Source organism: Mesoplodon mirus (assembly GCF_964341445.2).
Source record: "Mesoplodon mirus genome assembly, chromosome: 8".
Taxonomy (NCBI): domain Eukaryota; kingdom Metazoa; phylum Chordata; class Mammalia; order Artiodactyla; family Ziphiidae; genus Mesoplodon; species Mesoplodon mirus.
In genome coordinates, this window is record NC_138984.1 from 28,660,317 (window position 1) to 28,682,850 (window position 22,534).

At 39.4% G+C, this 22,534-nt stretch overlaps 1 protein-coding gene across 1 annotated transcript; it reads left to right on the forward strand.

The window, feature by feature from the left end:
- Positions 1 to 15,774: 15,774 nt before the first annotated feature.
- LOC309809779 (gamma-crystallin D) lies at positions 15,775 to 17,283 on the forward strand (the record flags this gene model as incomplete). The annotated part of the gene is made up of 2 exons (XM_082631213.1): positions 15,775 to 15,897; positions 17,011 to 17,283. 2 exons carry the CDS (start codon positions 15,775 to 15,777, stop codon positions 17,281 to 17,283), a joined length of 396 nt encoding a protein of 131 aa, XP_082487339.1.
- Positions 17,284 to 22,534: the final 5,251 nt, after the last annotated feature.

The window sequence follows — 22,534 nt, forward strand, 5'->3', positions numbered from 1 at the left end:
TTAATGAGATAAACATTAATATTTTAAATAGATTTGCCTGATATAGTGTACCACAAACAATAAAAAGTTCTTTACTACAAAAAAGCAGGCTCAAATTTAAAGGCACTTTGAAGAAAGCCAAAATTTCTAGAGCCCTCTGATTGAAGTAAAATCTGCTTGCTCACAAGGGAAGCCCTGCATATTAAAAAAAAAATTGAAAATTCTTTCATCAGTAGAAAATTAATTTATTTTTAACTTGAAGTGTTCCCTCCAAAGTAAAAGTCTCCCATAATCTTACTACTTCACACATCCTATAAAGAAAGAAGCGGAGGGGTCCCTCTGATCCCACACTTCATCGCTAGCCCTTCTGCACATTTGGTGGGTACCTTTCTTGAATTTTCCCACACTTATATAGATATCTCATGAAACACATATTTTTATTTCTTTACAAAAATGAAATCATGCTGTACATATTAGTCTGCAACTTGCTTTTATCAATAAAGTGTAATGTGGTCTGGACATCTATCTAGGTCAGTACCTTATTCTGTTAATGGCTGCATTGTGCTCCATTGTTGGAGGTTCCCTAGATTATTTAACCATTTATTCATGGGTGATTGGGCTTTTCCAATTTTGCTTTTCCAAACAAGGCTGCAACGAATATCGTCGTACATATACCTTTATCGACACACACCATAGTTTCTGGAGGATAGAGACCTAGAAGTAAGACTGCCCACTCATAGTGCAAGTTATTTTTTCTTTTAATGGACTGCCCAATTATTAGCCACCAAGGAGCCTACCTTCTTTGAGTTAGGGGCATCACCATTTACTGAGCACCTACCATAGGCTTGCCGTGTACAGCACTGGGGATGAAAAAACAAACAAAACAAACAAACAGAAGGCATTGTCCCTACCGCCACAGAACTCTACACAGAAATAATACTAAATACTGACACTAAACAATAAATAAATAATCACTTTTTTTGGTCAAGTACTTCCCAAGTGCTAAATAATACATATGTAATCACTTGCTTATCAAGTACTGTTGCTAAGAAGATTTAAGGCATCCCATGATGCATTTCTAGGGGGAAAAATGGAGCAATATTTATTTATATATTTCTCGTGAGATGTGTTTTTATTCCTTAACATTTGGGGAGGGAAAGTGTTTTCTTGGCATGACATACACATTTAGAACTTAATTACATACCTTACCTTTCTGTGACACTTTTTTTTTCCTGTTTTGGAACAACACCTCCAATGAAAACAGTTTCCTGTGAATAGGAAAAAAACTGTTTTTGACACAGCAGATAAAATGTTGCATCGCAGGAGTAGCCAGTTCCAGCCTTTGGCCCTTTGGCTGGGGAACGGGAGATCAGGAAGGCACAGGTCACTGTTTCTCTACCATGACCTCCTCCAGCTGACCTCCTTTTTTCTCGCCCCTCCTCCCACCTCACCCCCACCTCCATCCCCTAAATTTCTGCCCCTTTATTCCTTTCTCGAGCCCACTGGTCTTGAGGTACAAGCCTCCACTGGAATCCTCCAACGTCTCTCCTGTCCTTCAGGAGAAATTTTAACAATCCAGAACTACAAAATCTGCCTTTTTCTTATGCTAAACACACTTAAGAGGCACATATAGCAACTCTAATAACAATCCAAACATTTTATAAATGTCTTATTTTCTCTCTCTTTTTTACTCTCACACAAAATCACAGGGAGCTTGCAACCCAACAAGTGGACTTTTTCTTCTTTAGAATTCCAAAAGAGAAATGTTGAGGAACCAGGTTCCAATCACTTTTACAGTCGGTTTTGTGCCTTTACTGGTGAATCATACATCTTTAGTAAAGGATTCTGAGAAGAATAAAGATTCATTATAGTTAATGATAGTGGTAGCAGACAGGGATGAAAATGCTTGAGTAATTCTACTTTATTTAAAATGAAAATGTCATGTGGCACAAGAAGAGTATGATAGTTTTCTAGTATAAGCTCCATTTGATGGACATTATCTTGAAGGTGAAAAAAAATTAGCTCAATCACATAAAAAGCTTATGTATTGGACAAATTAAGCCTTTTACTTACAACACTTATTTTAAAAAGTGGGTTAAATTAAACTTAGTAACACATCCAGGGGGGTGGGATGAATTGGGAGATTGGGATTGACATATATACACAGTTGATATTATGTATAAGATAGATAACCAATGAGAACCTACTGTATAGCTCAGGGAACTCTACTCAATGCTCTGTGGTGACCTAAATGGGAAGGAAATCCAAAAAAAGAGGCACATATGTGTATGTATAGCTGATTCACTTTGCTGTATGGTAGAAACTAACACAACCTTGTAAAGCAACTATACTCCAATAAAAATTTATTTTAAAAAAAACCACATCCAGTGTCCCACAGTAATAAGCAAGGATGGGACTGTAGCATGTTCTTTACTGCTATGCTTATCCTAATATGGGGAGTTCTATGCAGGGATAACTTTCTTTCTATCTTTCTTTCTTCCTTCCTTCCTTTCTTTCTTTTTTTGTCAGATCTATTTTACTGAAGAATAGTTGATTTACAATATTAGTTTTAGGTGTACAACATAGTGATTCAGTATTTTTACAGATTATAGTCTTTGAAAACTTATTACAAGATAATGTCTATAATTCCCTGTGTCATACGATATATCCTTGTTTCTTATCTATTTTATACATAGTAGTTTGTATCTCTTAATCCCATACCCCTAATTTGTCCCTCCTCCCTTGGTGGGATAATTTCTGGAATAACTCTAGGATAAGATTTTGAAGTATCAATATTATAAAAAAACAAGACCCCCCCAACAATTGCTCATCATATTTTCACATTTTTAAAATCGAGGGGTTCTTAATATTTTAGATCTCCCAGACCAATTTTCTTTAAATAGGAACCAACATAGGACTGCCAATTTTTATTTTGCCAAGCAAGGACATTTGAAATTAAAAAAAAACAAAAATTCAAAACTAAGCACTATTTTTTTTTTTTTTTTTTTTTTTTTTTTTTTGTGGTACGCGGGCCTCTCGCTGTTGTGGCCTCTCCCGTTGTGGAGCACAGGCTCTGGACGCACAGGCCCAGCGGCCATGGTTCACGGACCCAGCCGCTCCACGGCATGTGGGATCTTCCCAGACTGGGGCACGAACCTGTGTCCCCTGCATCGGCAGGCGGACTCTCAACCACTGCACCACCAGGGAAGCCCTAGCACCATCCATTATTACATCATTTTATATTTTAAAAAAATACATTTAAAAAAGAATATTTCAATCCCCTCAAATACACAAGTTTCTAATAAAGTGTGGTTCAGACCAAGAAGGAATGCTTGAGAATACTGCTTTGATTCATAGGCTTTTTTATTTGGCAAAAACTAGTAGAAACTGAGCAGAGTTTGAAGACTCTCGTCTGAGGTTGCAACTCAATACCTTCAAGGGTCAGGGAGATGATGTAAATACAGGCATACCTCACAGAAACTGTGGGTTCAGTTCCAGACCATGACAATAAAGCAAATATCGCAATAAAATGGGTCACATGAAATTTTGGTTTCCCAGTGCATATAAAAGTTATGTTTACACTATACTATAATCCATTAAGAGTACAATAGCATTGTGTCTAAAAAAAAACCAATGTACATATCTTAATTAAAAATAGTTTATTGCTGGGGACTTCCGGGTAAGATGGCGGAAGAGTAAGACGCGGAGATCACCTTCCTCCCCACGGATACACCAGAAATACAGCTACACGTGGAACAACTCCTACAGAACACCTACTGAACGCTGGCAGAAGACCCCAGACCTCCCAAAAGGCAAGAAACTCCCCACATACCTGGGTAGGGCAAAGCGGAGAGATCCCCACACAGAGGATCGGTGCCGAGCGGCACTCACCAGCCCGAGAGGCTTGTCTGCTCGCCCGCCGGGGCGCGCAGCGCTGGAAGCTGAGGCTCGGGCTTCGGTCAGAGCGCAGAGAGAGGACTGGGGCTGGCGGCGAGAACTCAGCGTGAAGGGGGCTAATGTGCCACAGCTAGCCGGCAGGGAGTCCGGGAAAACTCTGGAGCTGCCGAAGAGGCAAGAGACTTTTTCTTCCCTCTTAGTTTCCTGGTGCGCGAGGAGAGGGGATTAAGAGCGCTGCTTAAAGGGGCTCCACAGACGGGCGCGAGTCGCGACTGAAAGCGCGGAGTCCAGTGACGGGCGTGGGACGCTGGGGCTGCTGCTGCTGCCGCCAAGAAGCCTGTGTGCGAGCGCAGGTCACTGCCCACACCGCCCTTCCGGGAGCCTGTGCAGCCCGCCACTGCCGGGGTCCCGGGATCCAGGGGCGGCTTCCCTGGGAGAACGCACGGCGCGCCTTGGGCTGGTGCAACGTCACGCCGACCTCTGCCGCTGCAGGCTCGCCCCGCACTCCATGCCCCTCCCTCCCGCCCGGCCTGAGTGAGCAAGAGTCCCCGAAGCGGCTGCTCCTTTAACCCTGTCCTGTCTGAGCGAAGAACAGACGCCCTCCGGCGACCTACACGCAGAGGCGGGGCCAAATCCAAAGCTGAGACCCAGGAGCTGTGAGAACAAAGAAGAGAAAGGGAAACCTCTCCCAGCAGCCTCAGAAGCAGCGGATTAAAGCTCCACAATCAACTTGATGTACCCTGCATCTGTGGAATACATGAATAGACAACACATCATCCCAAATTGAGGAGCCCGGAGTCAGTGCTGTGCCTCTGAGGTGGGAGAGCCAACTTCAGGACACTGGTCCACAAGAGACCTCCCAGCTCCACATAATATCAAACGGCAAAAATCTTCCAGAGATCTCCATCTCAGCACCAGCACCCAGCTTCACTCAACGACCAGCAAGCTACAGTGCTGGACACCCTATGCCAAACAACTAGCAAGACAGGAACACAACGCCACCCATTAGCAGAGAGGTGGCCTAAAATCATAAAAAGTCCGCAGACACCCCAAAACACACCACCAGACGTGGACCTGCCCACCAGAAAGACAAGATCCAGCCTCATCCACCAGAACACAGGCACTAGTCCCCTCCACCAGGAAGCCTACACAACCCACTAACCCAACCTTAGCCACTGGGGACAGACACCAAAAACAACGGGAACTACGAACCTGCAGCCTGCAAAAAGGAGACCCCAAACACAGTAACATAAGCAAAATGAGAAGACAGAAAAACACACAGCAGGAGAAGGAGCAAGATAAAAACCCACCAGATCTAACAAATGAAGAGGTAATAGGCAGTCTACCTGAAAAAGAATTCAGAATAATGATGGTAAAGATGATCCAAGATTCTATTTCCCAGATCCAAAATCTTGGAAATAGAATAGACAAAATGCAAGAAACAGTTAACAAGGACCTAGAAGAACTAAAGATGAATCAAGCATCGATTAAAAACACAATACATGAAATAAAAAATACTCTAGATGGGATCAATAGCAGAATAACTGAGGCAGAAGAACGGATAAGTGAGGTGGAAGATAAAATAGTGGAAATAACTGCTGCAGAGCAAAATAAAGAAAAAAGAATGAAAAGAACAGAGGACAGTCTCAGAGACCTCTGGGACAACATTAAACGCACCAACATTCGAATTATAGGGGTTCCAGAAGAAGAAGAGAAAAAGAAAGGGACTGAGAAAATATTTGAAGAGATTATAGTTGAAAACTTCCCTAATATGGGAAAGGAAATAGTTAATCAAGTCCAGGAGGCACAGAGAGTCCCATACAGAATAAATCCAAGGAGAAATACGCCAAGACACATATTAATCAAACTGTCAAAAATTAAACACAAAGAAATCATATTAAAAGCAGCAAGGCAAAAACAACAAATAACACACAAGAGAATCCCCATCAGGATAACAGCTGATCTCTCAGCAGAAACTCTACAAGCCAGAAGGGAGTGGCAGGACATAATTAAAGTGATGAAGGAGAAAAACCTTCAACCAAGATTACTCTACCCAGCAAGGATCTCATTCAGATTTGATGGAGAAATTAAAACGTTTACAGACAAGCAAAAGCTGAGAGAGTTCAGCACCACCAAACCAGCTTTACAACAAATGCTAAAGGCACTTCTCTAGGCAAGAAACACAACAGAAGGAAAAGACCTACAATAACGAACCCAAAACAATTAAGAAAATGGGAATAGGAACATACATATCGATAATTACCTTAAATGTAAATGGACTAAATGCTCCCACCAAAAGACACAGAGTGGCTGAATGGATACAAAAACAAGACCCATATATATGCTGTCTACAAGAGACCCACTTCAGACCTAGAGACACATACAGACTGAAAGTAAGGGGATGGAAAAAGATATTCCATGCAAATGGAAACCAAAAGAAAGCTGGAGTAGCAATTCTCATATCAGACAAAATAGACTTTAAAATAAAGACTACTAGAAGAGACAAAGAAGGACACTACATAATGATCAAGGGATCGATCCAAGAAGAAGATATAACAATTGTAAATATTTATGCACCCAACATAGGAGCACCTCAATACATAAGGCAAATACTAACAGCCATAAAAGGAGAAATAGACAGTAACACAATCATAGTAGGGGACTTTAACACCCCACTTTCACCAATGGACAGATCATCCAAAATGAAAATAAATAAGGAAACACAAGCTTTAAATGATACATTAAACAAGATGGACTTAATTGATATTTATAGGACATTCCATCCAAAAACAACAGAATACACATTTTTCTCAAGTGCTCATGGAACATTCTCCAGGATAGATCATATCTTGGGTCACAAATCAAGCCTTGGTAAATTTAAGAAAATTGAAATTGTATCAAGTATCTTTTCCGACCACAATGCTATGAGACTAGATATCAATTACAGGAAAAGATCTGTAAAAAATACAAACACATGGAGGCTAAACAATACACTACTGAATAACGAAGTGATCACTGAAGAAATCAAAGAGGAAATTAAAAAATACCTAGAAACAAATGACAATGGAGACACGACGACCCAAAACCTATGGGATGCAGCAAAAGCAGTTCTAAGAGGGAAGTTTATAGCAATACAATCCCACCTTAAGAAACAGGAAACATCTCGAATAAACAACCTAACCTTGCACCTAAAGCAATTAGAGAAAGAAGAACAAAAACATCCCAAAGTTAGCAGAAGGAAAGAAATCATAAAAATCAGATCAGAAATAAATGAAAAAGAAATGAAGGAAACGATAGCAAAGATCAATAAAACTAAAAGCTGGTTCTTTGAGAAGATAAACAAAATTGATAAACCATTAGCCAGACTCATCAAGAAAAAAAGGGAGAAGACTCAAATCAATAGAATTAGAAATGAAAAAGGAGAAGTAACAACTGACACTGCAGAAATACAAAAGATCATGAGAGATTACTATAAGCAACTCTATGCCAATAAAATGGACAACCTGGAAGAAATGGACAAATTCTTAGAAATGCACAACCTGCCAAGACTGAATCAGGAAGAAATGGAAAATATGAACAGACCAATCACAAGCACTGAAATTGAAACTGTGATAAAAAATCTTCCAACAAACAAAAGCCCAGGACCAGATGGCTTCACAGGCGAATTCTATCAAGCATTTAGAGAAGAGCTAACACCTATCCTTCTCAAACTCTTCCAAAATATAGCAGAGGGAGGAACACTCCCAAACTCATTCTACGAGGCCACCATCACCTTGATACCAAAACCAGACAAGGATGTCACAAAGAAAGAAAACTACAGGCCAATATCACTGATGAACATAGATGCAAAAATCCTCAACAAAATACTAGCAAACAGAATCCAACAGCACATTAAAAGGATCATACACCATGATCAAGTGGGGTTTATTCCAGGAATGCAAGGATTCTTCAATATACGCAAATCAATCAACGTGATACACCATATTAACAAATTGAAGGAGAAAAACCATATGATCATCTCAATAGATGCAGAGAAAGCTTTCGACAAAATTCAACACCCATTTATGATAAAAACCCTCCAGAAAGTAGGCATAGAGGGAACTTTCCTCAACATAATAAAGGCCATATATGACAAACCCACAGCCAGCATCGTCCTCAATGGTGAAAAACTGAAACCATTTCCACTAAGATCAGGAACAAGACAAGGTTGCCCACTCTCACCACTCTTATTCAACCTAGTTTTGGAAGTTTTAGCCACAGCAATCAGAGAAGAAAAGGAAATAAAAGGAATCCAAATCGGAAAAGAAGAAGTAAAGCTATCACTGTTTGCAGATGACATGATACTATACATAGAGAATCCTAAAGATGCTACCAGAAAACTACTAGAGCTAATCAATGAATCTGGTAAAGTTGCAGGATACAAAATTAATGCACAGAAATCTCTGGCATTCCTATATACTAATGATGAAAAATCTGAAAGTGAAATCAAGGAAACACTCCCATTTACCATTGCAACAAAAAGAATAAAATATCTAGGAATAAACCTACCTAAGGAGACAAAAGACCTGTATGCAGAAAATTATAAGACACTGATGAAAGAAATTACAGATGATACAAATAGATGGAGAGATGTACCATGTTCTTGGATTGGAAGAATCAACATTGTGAAAATGACTCTACTAGCCAAAGCAATCTACAGATTCATTGCGATCCCTATCAAACTACCACTGGCATTTTTCACAGAAGTAGAGCAAAAAATTTCACAATTTGTATGGAAACACAAAAGACCCCGAATAGCCAAAGCAATCTTGAGAACGAAAAATGGAGCTGGAGGAATCAGGCTCCCTGACTTCAGACTATACTACAAAGCTACAGTAATCAAGACAGTATAGTACTGGCACAAAAACAGAAAGATAGATCAATGGAACAGGATAGAAAGCCCAGAGATAAACCCACAGACATATGGTCACCTTATCTTTGATAAAGGAGGCAGGAATGTACAGTGGAGAAAGGACAGTCTCTTCAATAAGTGGTGCTGGGAAAACTGGATAGGGACATGTAAAAGTATGAGATTCGATCACTCCCTAACACCATACACAAAAATAAGCTCAAAATGGATTAAAGACCTAAATGTAAGGCCAGACACTATCAAACTCTTAGAGGAAAACATAGGCAGAACACTCTATGACATAAATCACAGCAAGATCCTTTTTGACCCACCTCCTAGAGAAATGGAAATAAAGACAAAAATAAACACATGGGACCTAATGAAACTTAAAAGCTTTTGCACAGCAAAGGAAACCATAAACAAGACCAAAAGACAACCCTCAGAATGGGAGAAAATATTTGCAAATGAAGCAACTGACAAAGGATTAATCTCCAAAATTTATAAGCAGCTCAATAGCAAAAAAAAAACAACCCAATCCAAAAATAGGCAGAAGACCTAAATAGACATTTCTCCACAGAAGATATACAGACTGCCAACAAACACATGAAAGGATGCTCAACATCTTTACTCATTAGAGAAATGCAAATCAAAACTACAATGAGATATCATCTCACACCAGTCAGAATGGCCATCATCAAAAAATCTAGAAACAATAAATGCTGGAGAGGGTGTGGAGAAAAGGGAACACTCTTGCACTGCTGGTGGGAATGTGAATTGGTACAGCCACTATGGAGAACGGTATGGAGGTTCCTTAAAAAACTACAAATAGAACTACCATATGACCCAGCAATCCCACTACTGGGCTTATACCCTGAGAAAACCATAATTCAAAAAGAGACATGTACCAAAATGTTCATAGCAGCCCTATTTACAATAGCCCGGAGATGGAAACAACCTAAGTGTCCATCATCGGATGAATGGATAAAGAAGATGTGGCACATATATACAATGGAATATTACTCAGCCATAAAAAGAAACGAAATTGAGCTATTTGTAATGAGGTGGATAGACCTAGAGTCTGTCATACAGAGTGAAGTAAGTCAGAAAGAGAAAGACAAATATTGTATGCTAACACATATATATGGAATTTAAGAAAAAAAAATGTCATGAAGAACATAGGGGTAAGACAGGAATAAAGACACAGACCTACTAGAGAATGGACTTGAGGATATGGGGAGGGGGAAGGGTAAGCTGTGACAAAGTGAAAGAGTGGCATGGACATATATACACTACCAAACGTAAGGTAGATAGCTAGTGGGAAGCAGCCACATAGCACAGGGAGATCAGCTCGGTGCTTTGTGACCGCCTGGAGGGGTGGGATAGGGAGGGTGGGAGGGAGACGCAAAAGGGAGGGGATATGGAAACATATGTATATGTATAACTGATTAAATTTGTTATAAAGCAAAAAATTAAAAAAAAAATACTTTATTGCTAAAAGAGGCTAACTATCATCTGAGCCTTAAGCAAGCCATAAAGTTTTTGCTGGTGGAGGGTCTTGCCTCGTGCTGATGGCTGCTGACTTTGATCAGGATGGTGGATGCTGAAGGCTGAGCTGGCTGTGGCAGTTTCTTAAAATAAGACAACAATGAAGTTTGTCACATCGATTGACGGCTCCTCCTTTCACAAACAATTTCTCTGTAGCATGCAATGCTCTTTGATAGCATTTTACCCACAGTAGAGCTTCTTTCAAATTTGGAGTCAATCCTCTCAACCCCTACCACTGCTTTGTCAAGTTCATGTTATCAAGTTCATGTAATATTCTAAATCCTTTGTTTTCATTTCAACAATCTTCACAGCACTTTCACCAGGAATAGATTCCATCTCAAGAAATCACTTTCTTTGCTCATTCATAAGAAACAACTCCTCATCTATTAAAGTTTTATCATGAGATTGCAGCAATTCAGTCCCATCCTCAGGCTCCACTTCTAATTCTAGTTCTTTCGCTATTTCCACCATATCTGTGGTTACTTCCTCCACTGAAGTCTTGAATCCCTCAAAGTCATCCAGGAGGGTTGGAATCAACTTCTTCCAAACTCCTGTTATTGTTGATATTTTGATTTTTTCTCACGGATCATGAATGTTCTTCATGGCATCTAGAATGGTAAATTCTTTCCAGAAGGTTTTTAATTGACTTTGCCCAGATCCATTAGTGGAATCACTATTTATGGTAGCTATAGCCTTATAAAATATATTTCCTAAATAATATGACTTTAAAGTCGAAATTGCTCCTTGATTCATGGGCTGCAGAACGGATGTTGTATGAGCACGCATGAGAATAACATTAATTTCACTGTACATCTCTATCAGAGCTCCAGGGGGACCAGGTGCATTGTTATTGACAGTAATATTTTGAAAAGAATCTTTTCATGGAGCAGTAGGTCTCAACTGTGAGCTTAAAATATTCAGTAAACCATGTTGCAAAAAGATATTCTGTCACTCAGGCTTTGTTGTTCCATTTATAGAGCACAGGCAGAGTAAATTTAGCATAATTCTAAAAGACTAGGATTTTCAAAATGGTAAGTGAGAACTGGCTTCAACTTAAAGTCACTAGCTGCATTAGCTCCCGAAAAGAAACTCATCCTGTCCTTTGAAGCTTTGAAGCCAGACATTGACTTCTCTTCTCTAGCTATAAAAGTGCTAGATGGCATCTTCTTCCAATATAAGGCTGTTTCATCTACACTGAAAATCTGTTGGTTAGTGTAGCCACCTTCATTAATTATCTGAGCTAGATCTTCTGGATGACTTGCTGCAATTGTTACATCAGCACTTGATGCTTCACCTTGTACTTTTATGTTATGGAGACAGCTTCTTTCCTTAAGCCTCATGAACAACCTCTGCTAACTTCAAACTTTTCTTCTGCAGTTTCCTCGCCTCTCAATCTTCATAGCACTGAAGAGAGTTAGGTTCTCCTTGCTCTGGTTTAGGCTTTGGCTTAAGGGAATGTAGTGGTTGGTTTGATCTTCTATCCAGGCCACTCAAACTTTATCCATATAGGCAATAAAGCTGTTTCAGTTTCTTCATTAGTGTGTTCACTGGAGTAGCACTTTTAATTTCCTTCAGTAATTTCCCCACTACATTCACAACTTGGCTAATTGTCTGGGGCAAGAGGCCTAGCTTTCAGCCTATCTTGCCTTTCAACAAGCATATGCCTTCCTCACTAAGCATAATCATTTCTAGCTTTTGATTAAAAGTGAGATACACGTGACTCTTCCGTTCACTTGAACACTTAGAGACTATTGTAGGGTTATTAACTGACCTAATTTCAATACTGTTGTGTCTCAGGGAATAAGGAGGCCCAAGGCGGGGAGAGAGATGGGGAATAGTCTGTCGGTGGAGCAGTCAGGACACACAACATTTATGGATTAAGTTCTCTGTCTTATATAGGTGCAGTTCATGGTGCCCCCAAAAAATTACAATACTAACATCAAAGATCACTGATCACAGATCACCATAACAAATATAATAATGATGAAGAAGTTTGAAATATTGTGAGAATTACCAAAATGTGATACAGAGTCTCTAAATGAGCAAATGCCGTTGGAAAAATGACCCCGCTAGACTTGCTCGATGCAGGGCTGCCACAAATGTTCAATTTGTAAAAAACACAATATCTGCAAAACTCATCAAAGCAAAGCACAATAAAATGAGGTATACCTGTAAGTGAAACAACCTTTTTTTTTTTTTTACAACTTTATTGGAGTATAATTGCTTCACAATGGTGTGTTAGTTTCTGCCCCATAACAAAGTGAATCAGTTATACATATACATCTGTTCCCATATCCCTTCCCTCTTGCGTCTCCCTCCCTCCCACCCTCCCTATCCCACCCCTCCAGGTGGTCACAAAGCACCGACCTGATCTCCCTGTGCTATGCAGCTGCTTCTCACTAGCTATCTATTTTATGTTTGGTAGTGTATATATGTCCATGCCTCTCTCTCGCTTTGTCACAGCTTACCCTTCCCCCTCCCCATATCCTCAAGTCCATTCTCAAGTAGGTCTGTGTCTTTATTCCTGTTTTACCCCTAGGTTCTTCATGACATTTTTTTTCTTAAATTCCGTATATATGTGTTAGCATACGGTATTTGTCTTTCTCTTTCTGACTTACTTCAATCTGTATGACAGACTCTAGGTCTATCCACCTCATTACAAATAGCTCAATTTCGTTTCTTTTTATGGCTGAGTAATATTCCATTGTATATATGTGCCACATCTTCTTTATCCATTCATCCAATGATGGACACTTAGGTTGAAACAACCTTCTTTAAGATGACAAGGAGTAATGGGTAGTATGGTGAACTGTGGAAAGAATGAACCAACCTAAAGCATTACCAAAAACATCTAAACACTGTGTCAGCCAAGCAAAATACATCTCCAAGTCCACAGCCCTCAAGGCTGTTCTTATTTCCCCATTGGTGTGAAAGCTGGGGAGAGCCACCAATGATGGACATCACAGTAGTTTCCAGTGAATCCTCCCGCACCATGAAATGCCTTGGTACCATGTAAGCCCTCAAAACCCAACCGTAGAGCCTGGGTAAGTGAGGAGAGGAAATCCCAGCAATGACTAAAGTTAAATTTTCTCTCCATCCCAGTGGAATGAGACTTAGATTCATAAAATATTCTGAGTTACAGAAAATAAGGAAAGTGGTATTTCTTATACACTTCATTTTGTAGACTATTTACACTAGCTACACAAATCATTAACCCTGCATGCAGCAAACTCTGAACCTGAACTAGTCTCTTTTTTCTTCACTTTTGTTTGAAACCATGTGAATATGTATAGAGTGACAAAGGGTTACTTCCTGGACCAGAGCTCAGGACAACAGGGTGTTTCTTCTCTCTGGTTCTCCCTGCAAAGGCAGTGGCCATCATTCAGTCCAGGCACCTGGTGTAGAGCGCTGCTTCGGTGCCACAGGTGCAAGGAGTCTCAGGTCTTAACCTATGTTCACTTAGCACACTAAGTACAACTTGGGACTTAGGTTTTATACACATTCGTCACTCCCAGAATTTTCTGTAGAGCATTGAAATTAAGCCACAGCTTGGCCCACAGCATCCACATTTCAATTCTATGAGAAGTGTAGGGGTTTTTCCCTATTTCTTTCCCCAGGCTGAAATAAAGCCCTCCCTCTTCCCAGTTAATGAAAAAGCCAAGCCCAAAGTGCCCTTGTTTGGGTCCTGACCAGTTGGAGCCTAAATTTCAGCTGTTGCTGCATGTCAGCTGAAGTGGTGGTCCCCACTGACATCCCCATGTTGCTCCTCTAGACGCTCTCTGGGACTCTGCATTAGGGTTCTCATGTTTTACTGTTTTGACCCATGAACACACTCCCCACAGAAACAGCTCTGAGCAAAATGATGGGTTTTTTAAATTTATTATTATTTTTCATTCTTATTTTTTTCATTTTTAATTAAAATGACTTTTATTCTTTAGATTCTGGCTGCATATATGCCACTAGGCTAACATAAGTAACTCTGCAAATACATGCCTTTACATACTGGATAACAAGAACTGAAACATCATATTATACATAGTTGGTGTCTAATTGATAAATATCAACTTACAAAGATTTATGACCCAAAGGAAAGACAAAGTATTTCAATGAGTCAACATAGGACTGTGACTAATTCTTTGAACATCAAAGAGGCTAAAGGCGTAGGTCATCTTCCCCTCCAGCAATCTTTCCAGTCCAACAGACTATCCTCTTTCAGGCTGATAAATACTTTCTAAAGCCTTCCTAGAGTCCAAGCTTCCAGATATTTATTCCTCCCTCTCGCTACACCATTCCAGCTATAGCTCCTCTTTGTGTTCGTGCAATCAATTTCCTCTAAGTCAAAAGCTTTGTGTACTCTTGTTCCCCGTAAAACAAATGTGTATCTAGATCCTACCAGAAATGGGTTTCTTAGGAATTTGGTTTTCTTTTATAATAACCTAAGAGGTAATCTGGTTTTGTATTTTAAAAGTATTACTTTTTCTTATTTCCTTAAGCTTTTAGAAATTTCCCTTTTAGTTCTTCTTTCTGAGATTAACCATCTTAAAACTATTCTCCCTTTTGAATTACAAGTAACCAAGATAAAACCTCCAGTCTTCAGTCTACTTCCACATATGGCTGCAACAAAATCAGACCAAATACTAAAGATCTGCGTTTACTGTTTTTGTTTTTGTTTTTTTACCACACTGAAAGTTTGAAATTTTGTGAACCTTCTTGATAAAACACTCCAATTTCTTGCACCCTTTAATGAGGAAGCTCTCTTAAAAGACTAATTTGAAATTTTCAGTATTCAGTACAGGTCATTTCCTTCTTATTAACCATTAGTATTCAATATTATGGCACATACTTCTTACAGATTAATTTATATTTGCCATATTAAGACTCTGACTTTTTTGCTCCACCGCTTATTTTTTTTGTTTTGTTTTTCCCCAACCCATACAAATAAGAGAGTGGACTATATATGAAATGGCTGAAGCTCTACTTCTATTATTAAATAGACAATGTCCCAAATTACTTTTTTTTTTTTCCCAGACTGTCTCAATAGCATCAGCTAGTGATAGAAACTCCAGAGAGAATGGGACCAAAACCCACAATGAGCCCCATGGACTCTGACAGCAAAGAGAAAAAAGAGAACACGAAAATCCCCTCCTCACCCGGGGCCCCTTTTGTGTCGTTCCTGCCAACGCAGCAGCCCTCCTGCTATATAGACCCGCGCGCCCGCCCCACCGCACTGAACTCGCATCCCCGCATCCAGCAACCATGGGAAAGGTGAGCCCCACGCCGGCGGGAGGGGCCCGCAGCCGGGCTGGAGGCCAGGCCTCTGAGCCCTGTCCTTCTCTTCCTTGCAGATCACCTTCTACGAGGACCGAAGCTTCCAGGGCCGCCACTACGAATGCAGCAGCGACCACTCCAACCTGCAGCCTTACTTGGGCCGCTGCAACTCAGTGCGCGTGGACAGCGGCTGCTGGATGATCTATGAGCAGCCCAACTACCTGGGCTGCCAGTACTTCCTGCGGCGTGGCGACTACCCCGACTACCAGCAGTGGATGGGCCTCAGCGACTCCGTCCGCTCCTGCCGCCTCATCCCCCACGTGAGTCCGGTTCCATATCATTCTGGTTCACTTTGGACCCAGAATGGATAGTTTCAAGCAAAGGTTAAACATTTGGAGTAGTGATTATTTAGAATAATTGAGAGTTTGGGGAAAAGGTAAGCTATGGTATATTAGTTCAATATAATTTGCCTTGAACAGAAGTAAAGTGTTGCCCAGGTACCAGTTAATCAACAAATATTTATTGAGTAAGAATGTATCCGCTGCACCGGGCATGTATAAAATAGAGGTCCTGACCTGGAATCATTTACAATGAAGTTGTAGAAAAACCACTAATATCCAACAGAAAAATAATTAGGTGCTAGTTAGTTTCTGAGCCGACAGGAGTTGAAAAGGAAAATTTTACAAGGGTTCATTCTTGTAAGACTCTTTCCCTTTTTGCCTCACAATTGCATGTTTTGGTTTTCCCCACCTGTACAAATAAAAATACTTTTTCTCAGTAGAGAGCAATGCAGAGATTTTATACACAGGCTACATATAATTCATACGTATCTTAAAACACTAAGGTTTTTTAAAAATTAGTCCTTGGGCTTACTCATTTTTCTTTCCCATTTTTCCTCATTCTATTCATAAAATTACTAAATGAAAATCAAGTATGTAACTGAGAGACTTCAGATGTTTCACTTTGCTTTCCAAAGACACAAAAGCATCTAAGCCCTTGGTGATTTTTCCAAGATTTATTTTAAACTCAGTGTAGAGTAATTCATTTCATAAACTGACTTTACTGTTCAAAGACACATGCTTGAAAATTTAAAATAATTCTTCAAAATGGCAAAAATAGTAATAAGCTGTTGAAGATTTGGGTTTCTCTATGGTACAGTGTCCTGAGCGTGGTTAACAGTTCATCCTGGGAAATATTTGAATATATTAAAGAGTGAGATTTCCTTCTTAATTTTTAGTCACACTTTATGATCTTGGAAAGGTACTGAATCTCCACCTTTGAAAATGAAGAGTATACAAAGATTCAGAAATAATTCATTTTTACCATATATTTGAAAATGGCTTGAGCTGGTCCTCACCAAACTGAATGGCATGAATGTGTTGGAATCATTTCATGGTTTGCTTTTCTCCTCTTTCCACCTCCGGATGGGCCAGGCTGGCTCTCACAGGATCAGACTTTATGAGAGGGAAGATTACAGAGGCCAGATGATAGAGATCACTGAGGACTGCTCCTCTCTTCAGGACCGCTTCCACTTCAATGAGATTTACTCTCTCAATGTGCTGGAGGGCTCCTGGGTCCTCTATGAGTTGCCCAGCTACCGGGGAAGGCAGTATCTGCTGAGGCCAGGGGACTACAGGCGCTACCATGACTGGGGGGCCGTGAATGCTAAAGTGGGCTCCTTGAGGAGAGTCATAGATTTCTACTGAAATAAGTGCATCACTTCTCAATCTGGAAAGTAATAAAATATCTTCTGTTTTCCTGGCAATGGTTTGCTTGTGTTTTTCCTTTTGTCCTACATTTATTATTTTATTTATACACTCACACACACACACACACACACACACACACATACACACAAGATGCACGTGGAAATCAAGGTGTATGATCTACGGGTAACAAAGAAAATTCTCACAATAGAACTATGCCTTCAAATGAAGCAGAGCTTTACAGTTTACAAAACACTTCATAATACATTATCTTATTTGATTCTCTGGCCTTTAAACACATTGCTGCTTCAAACCAGATCGTGAGATATCTCTTCAGTTTTTCTTTGAGGAGTGAGGATCTGAAAGCTGAGGTTCAGAGATAGTGTGACCCACTTCTTAAATCAGGGATTCTGAAGCTGGCTACAATGGGCTTCAGAAGATTTTTTAATTCCCTAAATTGTATGCAAAATTGAGTTCGCAAATCTCTGGCAGGCAGACTTTTTTTTTTCTCCTTTCATTATTTTGCCTTTTTTTTTTTTCTTTCACGCTTGATTTTGATGCTGAACTGATCTCATGACACTCTCTGGACATTGAAACATTAAGTGGAGGAATGCTGATGGTGAGAGAGGAGATGGTTCTGGAAAAATTTTTGCCTTCCTAATGAAAGGGAGCAGCTGCCCTGGTGCCACAATTCCCTCTTATTTCAGACATTTTACACTCAAGAGCTGACAAGTACGAGGGAAATGTCACAGTTTCAGAAATGCTGGCCTTGATGTGGTCAAGCCCCTGAATCAATGTTTGTTAGTCAGGGCTCTCCAGAGAAACAGAACCCATAGGATCTATATAGATATAGATGAGGAGATTTATTATAGGAATCGGCTCATGTGATTATAGAAATTGAGAAGTCCCATTATCTGCAAGCTAGAGAATCTGGAAAGCTGGTGGAATAATTCAGTCTGAGTCCAGAGGCCTGAGAACCAGGAGTGCTGATGTCTGAGGGCAGAAGGAAGAGGGAGTTCATCCTTCCTTCTCCTTTTTGTTCTATTCAGTCCCTCAACAGATTGGATGGTCTTCTCTACTCAGTACACTGATCCAAATCCTAATCTCTCCCGGAAATACCCTCACAGACACACCTAGAAATAATGTTTTACCAGCTATCTGGGCGTCCCTTAGCCCAGTCAAGTTGACATAAAATTAACTATCACACAATGCCAGCAACCCTTTACCTTGAGACTTCTTATAATGGGAGTAAAATAAACCCACATTTGATTATGGCACCACCATTGGGTGTTCTTTTTATCTGTAGTTCAATACACATTTCTAGCTGACACAGAGTATATGTAACTTTTTCGGAGGTGACTGTTTAGAGCTTTATTCAGAGTCTCAAAGAAATTCCTAATGGAAAATTCCCCCCGCCAAGAAGAAGAAGAAGGGAGGGAGGGAGGAAAGCAAGTCACTATAGCACAATGAAGTAATATGGTGTTTAACATATTTCAGACCTGGAGATCATCAAACCTAGATCACTCATTTTATGTAAGGCAAACTAAGGTTCAGTTCTAATTTCAAACAGTTAATAATAGAAGAGAAGTGGCATCAGAATTCAGAACTCACAGCTCAGAAAATCAATGCTTTTCCATTGTGGAATCAGGAAGATGCTTGTCAAAATAACGACAGCACCAGCTTACAGATTCTTACCATGAGGTAAGCAACTAACCAACCAGGAACTGAATTAAATATATAGGATAATCCAAAGCTGCATTCTCTGTCTATATAAATGCACACATGATACACACACAGTTATATATATTTATATAACTGTATACATATACTCTCCATATGTGTGTATATCTGTGTGTGTTAGTATATTGCCTGTGTAAGGTTATAGGGAAGTATAACACTATATTCACTTACATTAGTTCTACTGCTTGTTTTCTTACTTGCACTCTCATTGCTACAATCTTAGAAAGGAGTGGTGACTACGTTTGTACTCAAAGACTGATCTGATCAAGTCATTTCCCTGATTAAAAACCTTTGATATTACTCCACTGCCCACAGGGGCAAATTCTACCTTTTTCAAGAAACTGGCCCCAGCCTATCTACTTCCTCTCTTATTACCTGACCCCAGTTGTCCTTTACTCCATCTCGTCCAAGTCATCCAATCACGTTAAGCATTCTCGCACCACTCTGAGTTTGCTCACATCTTTTCTTCACCCGGATTACTTTTCCCCACCTTCTACCCAGTAAGCTGCTCATCTCCAAAGCTTGATCAGAATTCAGCCCAATCCCTTGGCCAAAAATGGATCTGAATCAGTTAGCATACATTAGACTGAAAGTAGCCAAAACACCATAGCAATGGATAAACAATGTGGAAATCTATTAGCTCACATGATAGAAGTCCTAGGGTAGCACGGAATTTAGGAATGGTTAGTTCAGCAGCTCAACAATAAAGTCAGGGCCCCAAGTTTTGTCCATCTCCCACCATACCATCAACCTGAAGTTGGTGTCCCTGGAAACCATAGATGCTAGCTGCAAGCAGGGCAATACACAAGGAAGGTTGGGTGAAGGAAATCGACCAAAAAGCTTTGCCTACAGCACAACTGTGCCCAGAGCACTAATTCCCAGGATTAAAGAGGACCTTGAAATATTATCAGTTCTTGAATGTAAGCTTTGGTGGTGTAAGATAGTCAGAATGGAATGAATAAAGGGAGAAAGAGGAAGAAAGCCCAAGAAGGGAAATGTAAAAAAATTTTAAGACATTAATTATATTAATTATTCCCTTCTTATAATATAAAGTAAGAGGACTATAAGTAAGTTAAACTCCATTTTAAATGCTTTCTAATTCCCTTTCAACCACTAGGAGTTATCCGATTTTAATGTTTTCTTACAACCACAGTAGATTTTGTGTGTGTGTGTGTGCTGCACTGTGTGGCTTGTGAGATCTTAGTTCCCCAACCAGGGATTGAACCTGGGCTCTTGGCAGTGAGAGCGTGGAGTCCTAACCCACAGTAGCATTATTGAAATCAAGAAATTAATGTTGAAAAAATTCATATTGATTCCCTTTTTTTCTTGTTGCTCATGGAAGATGCTTTAAATTGTAGTAAAATATACATAATACAAAATTTACCATTATTACCATTTTAAGTGTACAATTCAGTGGCATAAAGCACATTCACATCATTGTGCAACCACCAGCACTATTCATCTTCAGAAATTTTTCATCATCCCAAACTGAAACTCTGTACTCATTAAACAATAACTCCCCATTCCCACCTTCCCCCAACCCCTGGTAACCACCCTTCTACTTTATTTCTTTATAAATCTGACTATTCCAGGTATCTCAAATGCATTGAATCATATAATATTTGTCCTGTGTCTGGCTCATTTCACTTATCATAGTGTTTTCAAGGTTTGTTCACGTTGTGGCATTTATCAAAATTTCATTCCTTTTTAATGCTGACTAATATTCCATTCTATGCATATACCACATTTGTGTACCCAACCATTCCTAAATGGGCATTTGAATTATTTCTTCCTTTTGGGTATAATAAAGAATGCTGCTATGATCATTGGGGTACAAAGAGCTGTTCAAGTCCCTGCTTCCAATTCTTTCGGATATATGCCTAGAATTGGAATTGCTAAGTCATATGGTAATTTGATGTTTAATTTTTAAGGAACTACCATACAGTCTTCCACAGTGGCTGTACCATTTTACATGCCCATCAGCAATGCACAAGCTTTCCAATTTCTCCACATCCTCTCTAAGACTTGTTGTTTTCTGTTTTGATTTTGCTTTTTATACTAGCCATCCTAATGGGTGTGGAGTAGTATCTCATTGTAGTTTTGATTGCATATCCCTAATGATTAGTGATGTTGAGCAGCTTTCCACGTGCTTATTGGCCATTGTATTATTTTCTTTGGAGAAGTGTCTATCCAAGCCTTGTTTTTCAATTGGGTTTTTTTGGGGGGTGGGTGTTTTATTGTTGTTGCTGAGTCATAGCAGTTCTTTATACATTTTGAATATCAATCCTTTATCATATATGATTTGCAAATACTTTCTCACATCCCATTGGTGTCCTCTTCACTCTGTTGATAGTCTCCTTTGATGCACAAAAGTTTTTATTTTGATGAACTCCAATTTATCTGTTTCCTATGCTTTGGTGTTATATCCAAGAAATCACTGCCAATTCTAATCTCTTGAAGATTTTCCTCTATGTTTTCTTCTAAGAGTTTTATAGTTTTAGTTCTTATATTTAGGTCTTTAACCCATTTTGAGTTAGTTTTTGTATGTGGTATAAGGTAAGGGTCCAACATCATTCTTTTGTATGTGGATATCCAGTTTTCCCAGTACTATTGTTGAAAAGACTGTCTGTTCTCCATTGAATGGTCTTGTCAACCTTCTCAAAAATCATTTGACCATATGTGTAAAGGTTTGTGCCTGTGTTCTCTATTCTATTCCATTTGTCTGTATGTCTATTTTTATGCCAGTACCACACTGTTTTGATTATTGTAAATTTTGTCGTAAGTTTTGAAATGAGAAAGTGTGAGTTCTCCAGCTTTGTTCTTCTTTTTCAAGATTGTTTTGGGGGAGTCCACTGGTGGTCTAGTGGTTAGGATTCAGCGCTTTCACTGTGGTGGTCCGGGTTCAATCCCTGGTCCAGGAAATGAGATCCTGCAAACCTCTCGGTGAGGCCAAAATTAAATAAATAAATAAAAATTTAAAATGGCTTCACACACACAAAAAAAGATTGTTTGAGGTATTTGGGATCCTTTGAGATTCTACATAAATTTTAGAATGGGTTTTTCTACTGCCACAGAAAATAACATTAGAATTTTATAGGGATTGCATTATATCTGTAGACCACTTTGGGAAGTATTCATATCTGGACAATATTAAATCTTCCAATCCATGAACACAAGATGTTTTTCCATTTATTTATATCTTCTTTTCTTCAGCAATGTTTTGTAGTTTTCAGTGTATAATATACTCATGTTAAAATTTTAACATATGGTGAGCATTTTCCATCTCCTTAAATAAGTTCTTTGAGAACATAATTTTTGGTAGCTGTGTAGCATCTCATCAAAGAGATGTTCTATAACTTACCTAATTAATGCCCTGTTTTGGACATTTTATTTGTATCTAATTTTTTACATTATAAACAGTGGTCTGATAAAATGCCACTGTGCATAATGTTTTCATGTACCTTTAGCTATTTCCTTTGGACAAATTCTTAGAAATGAAAGTATTAGATCA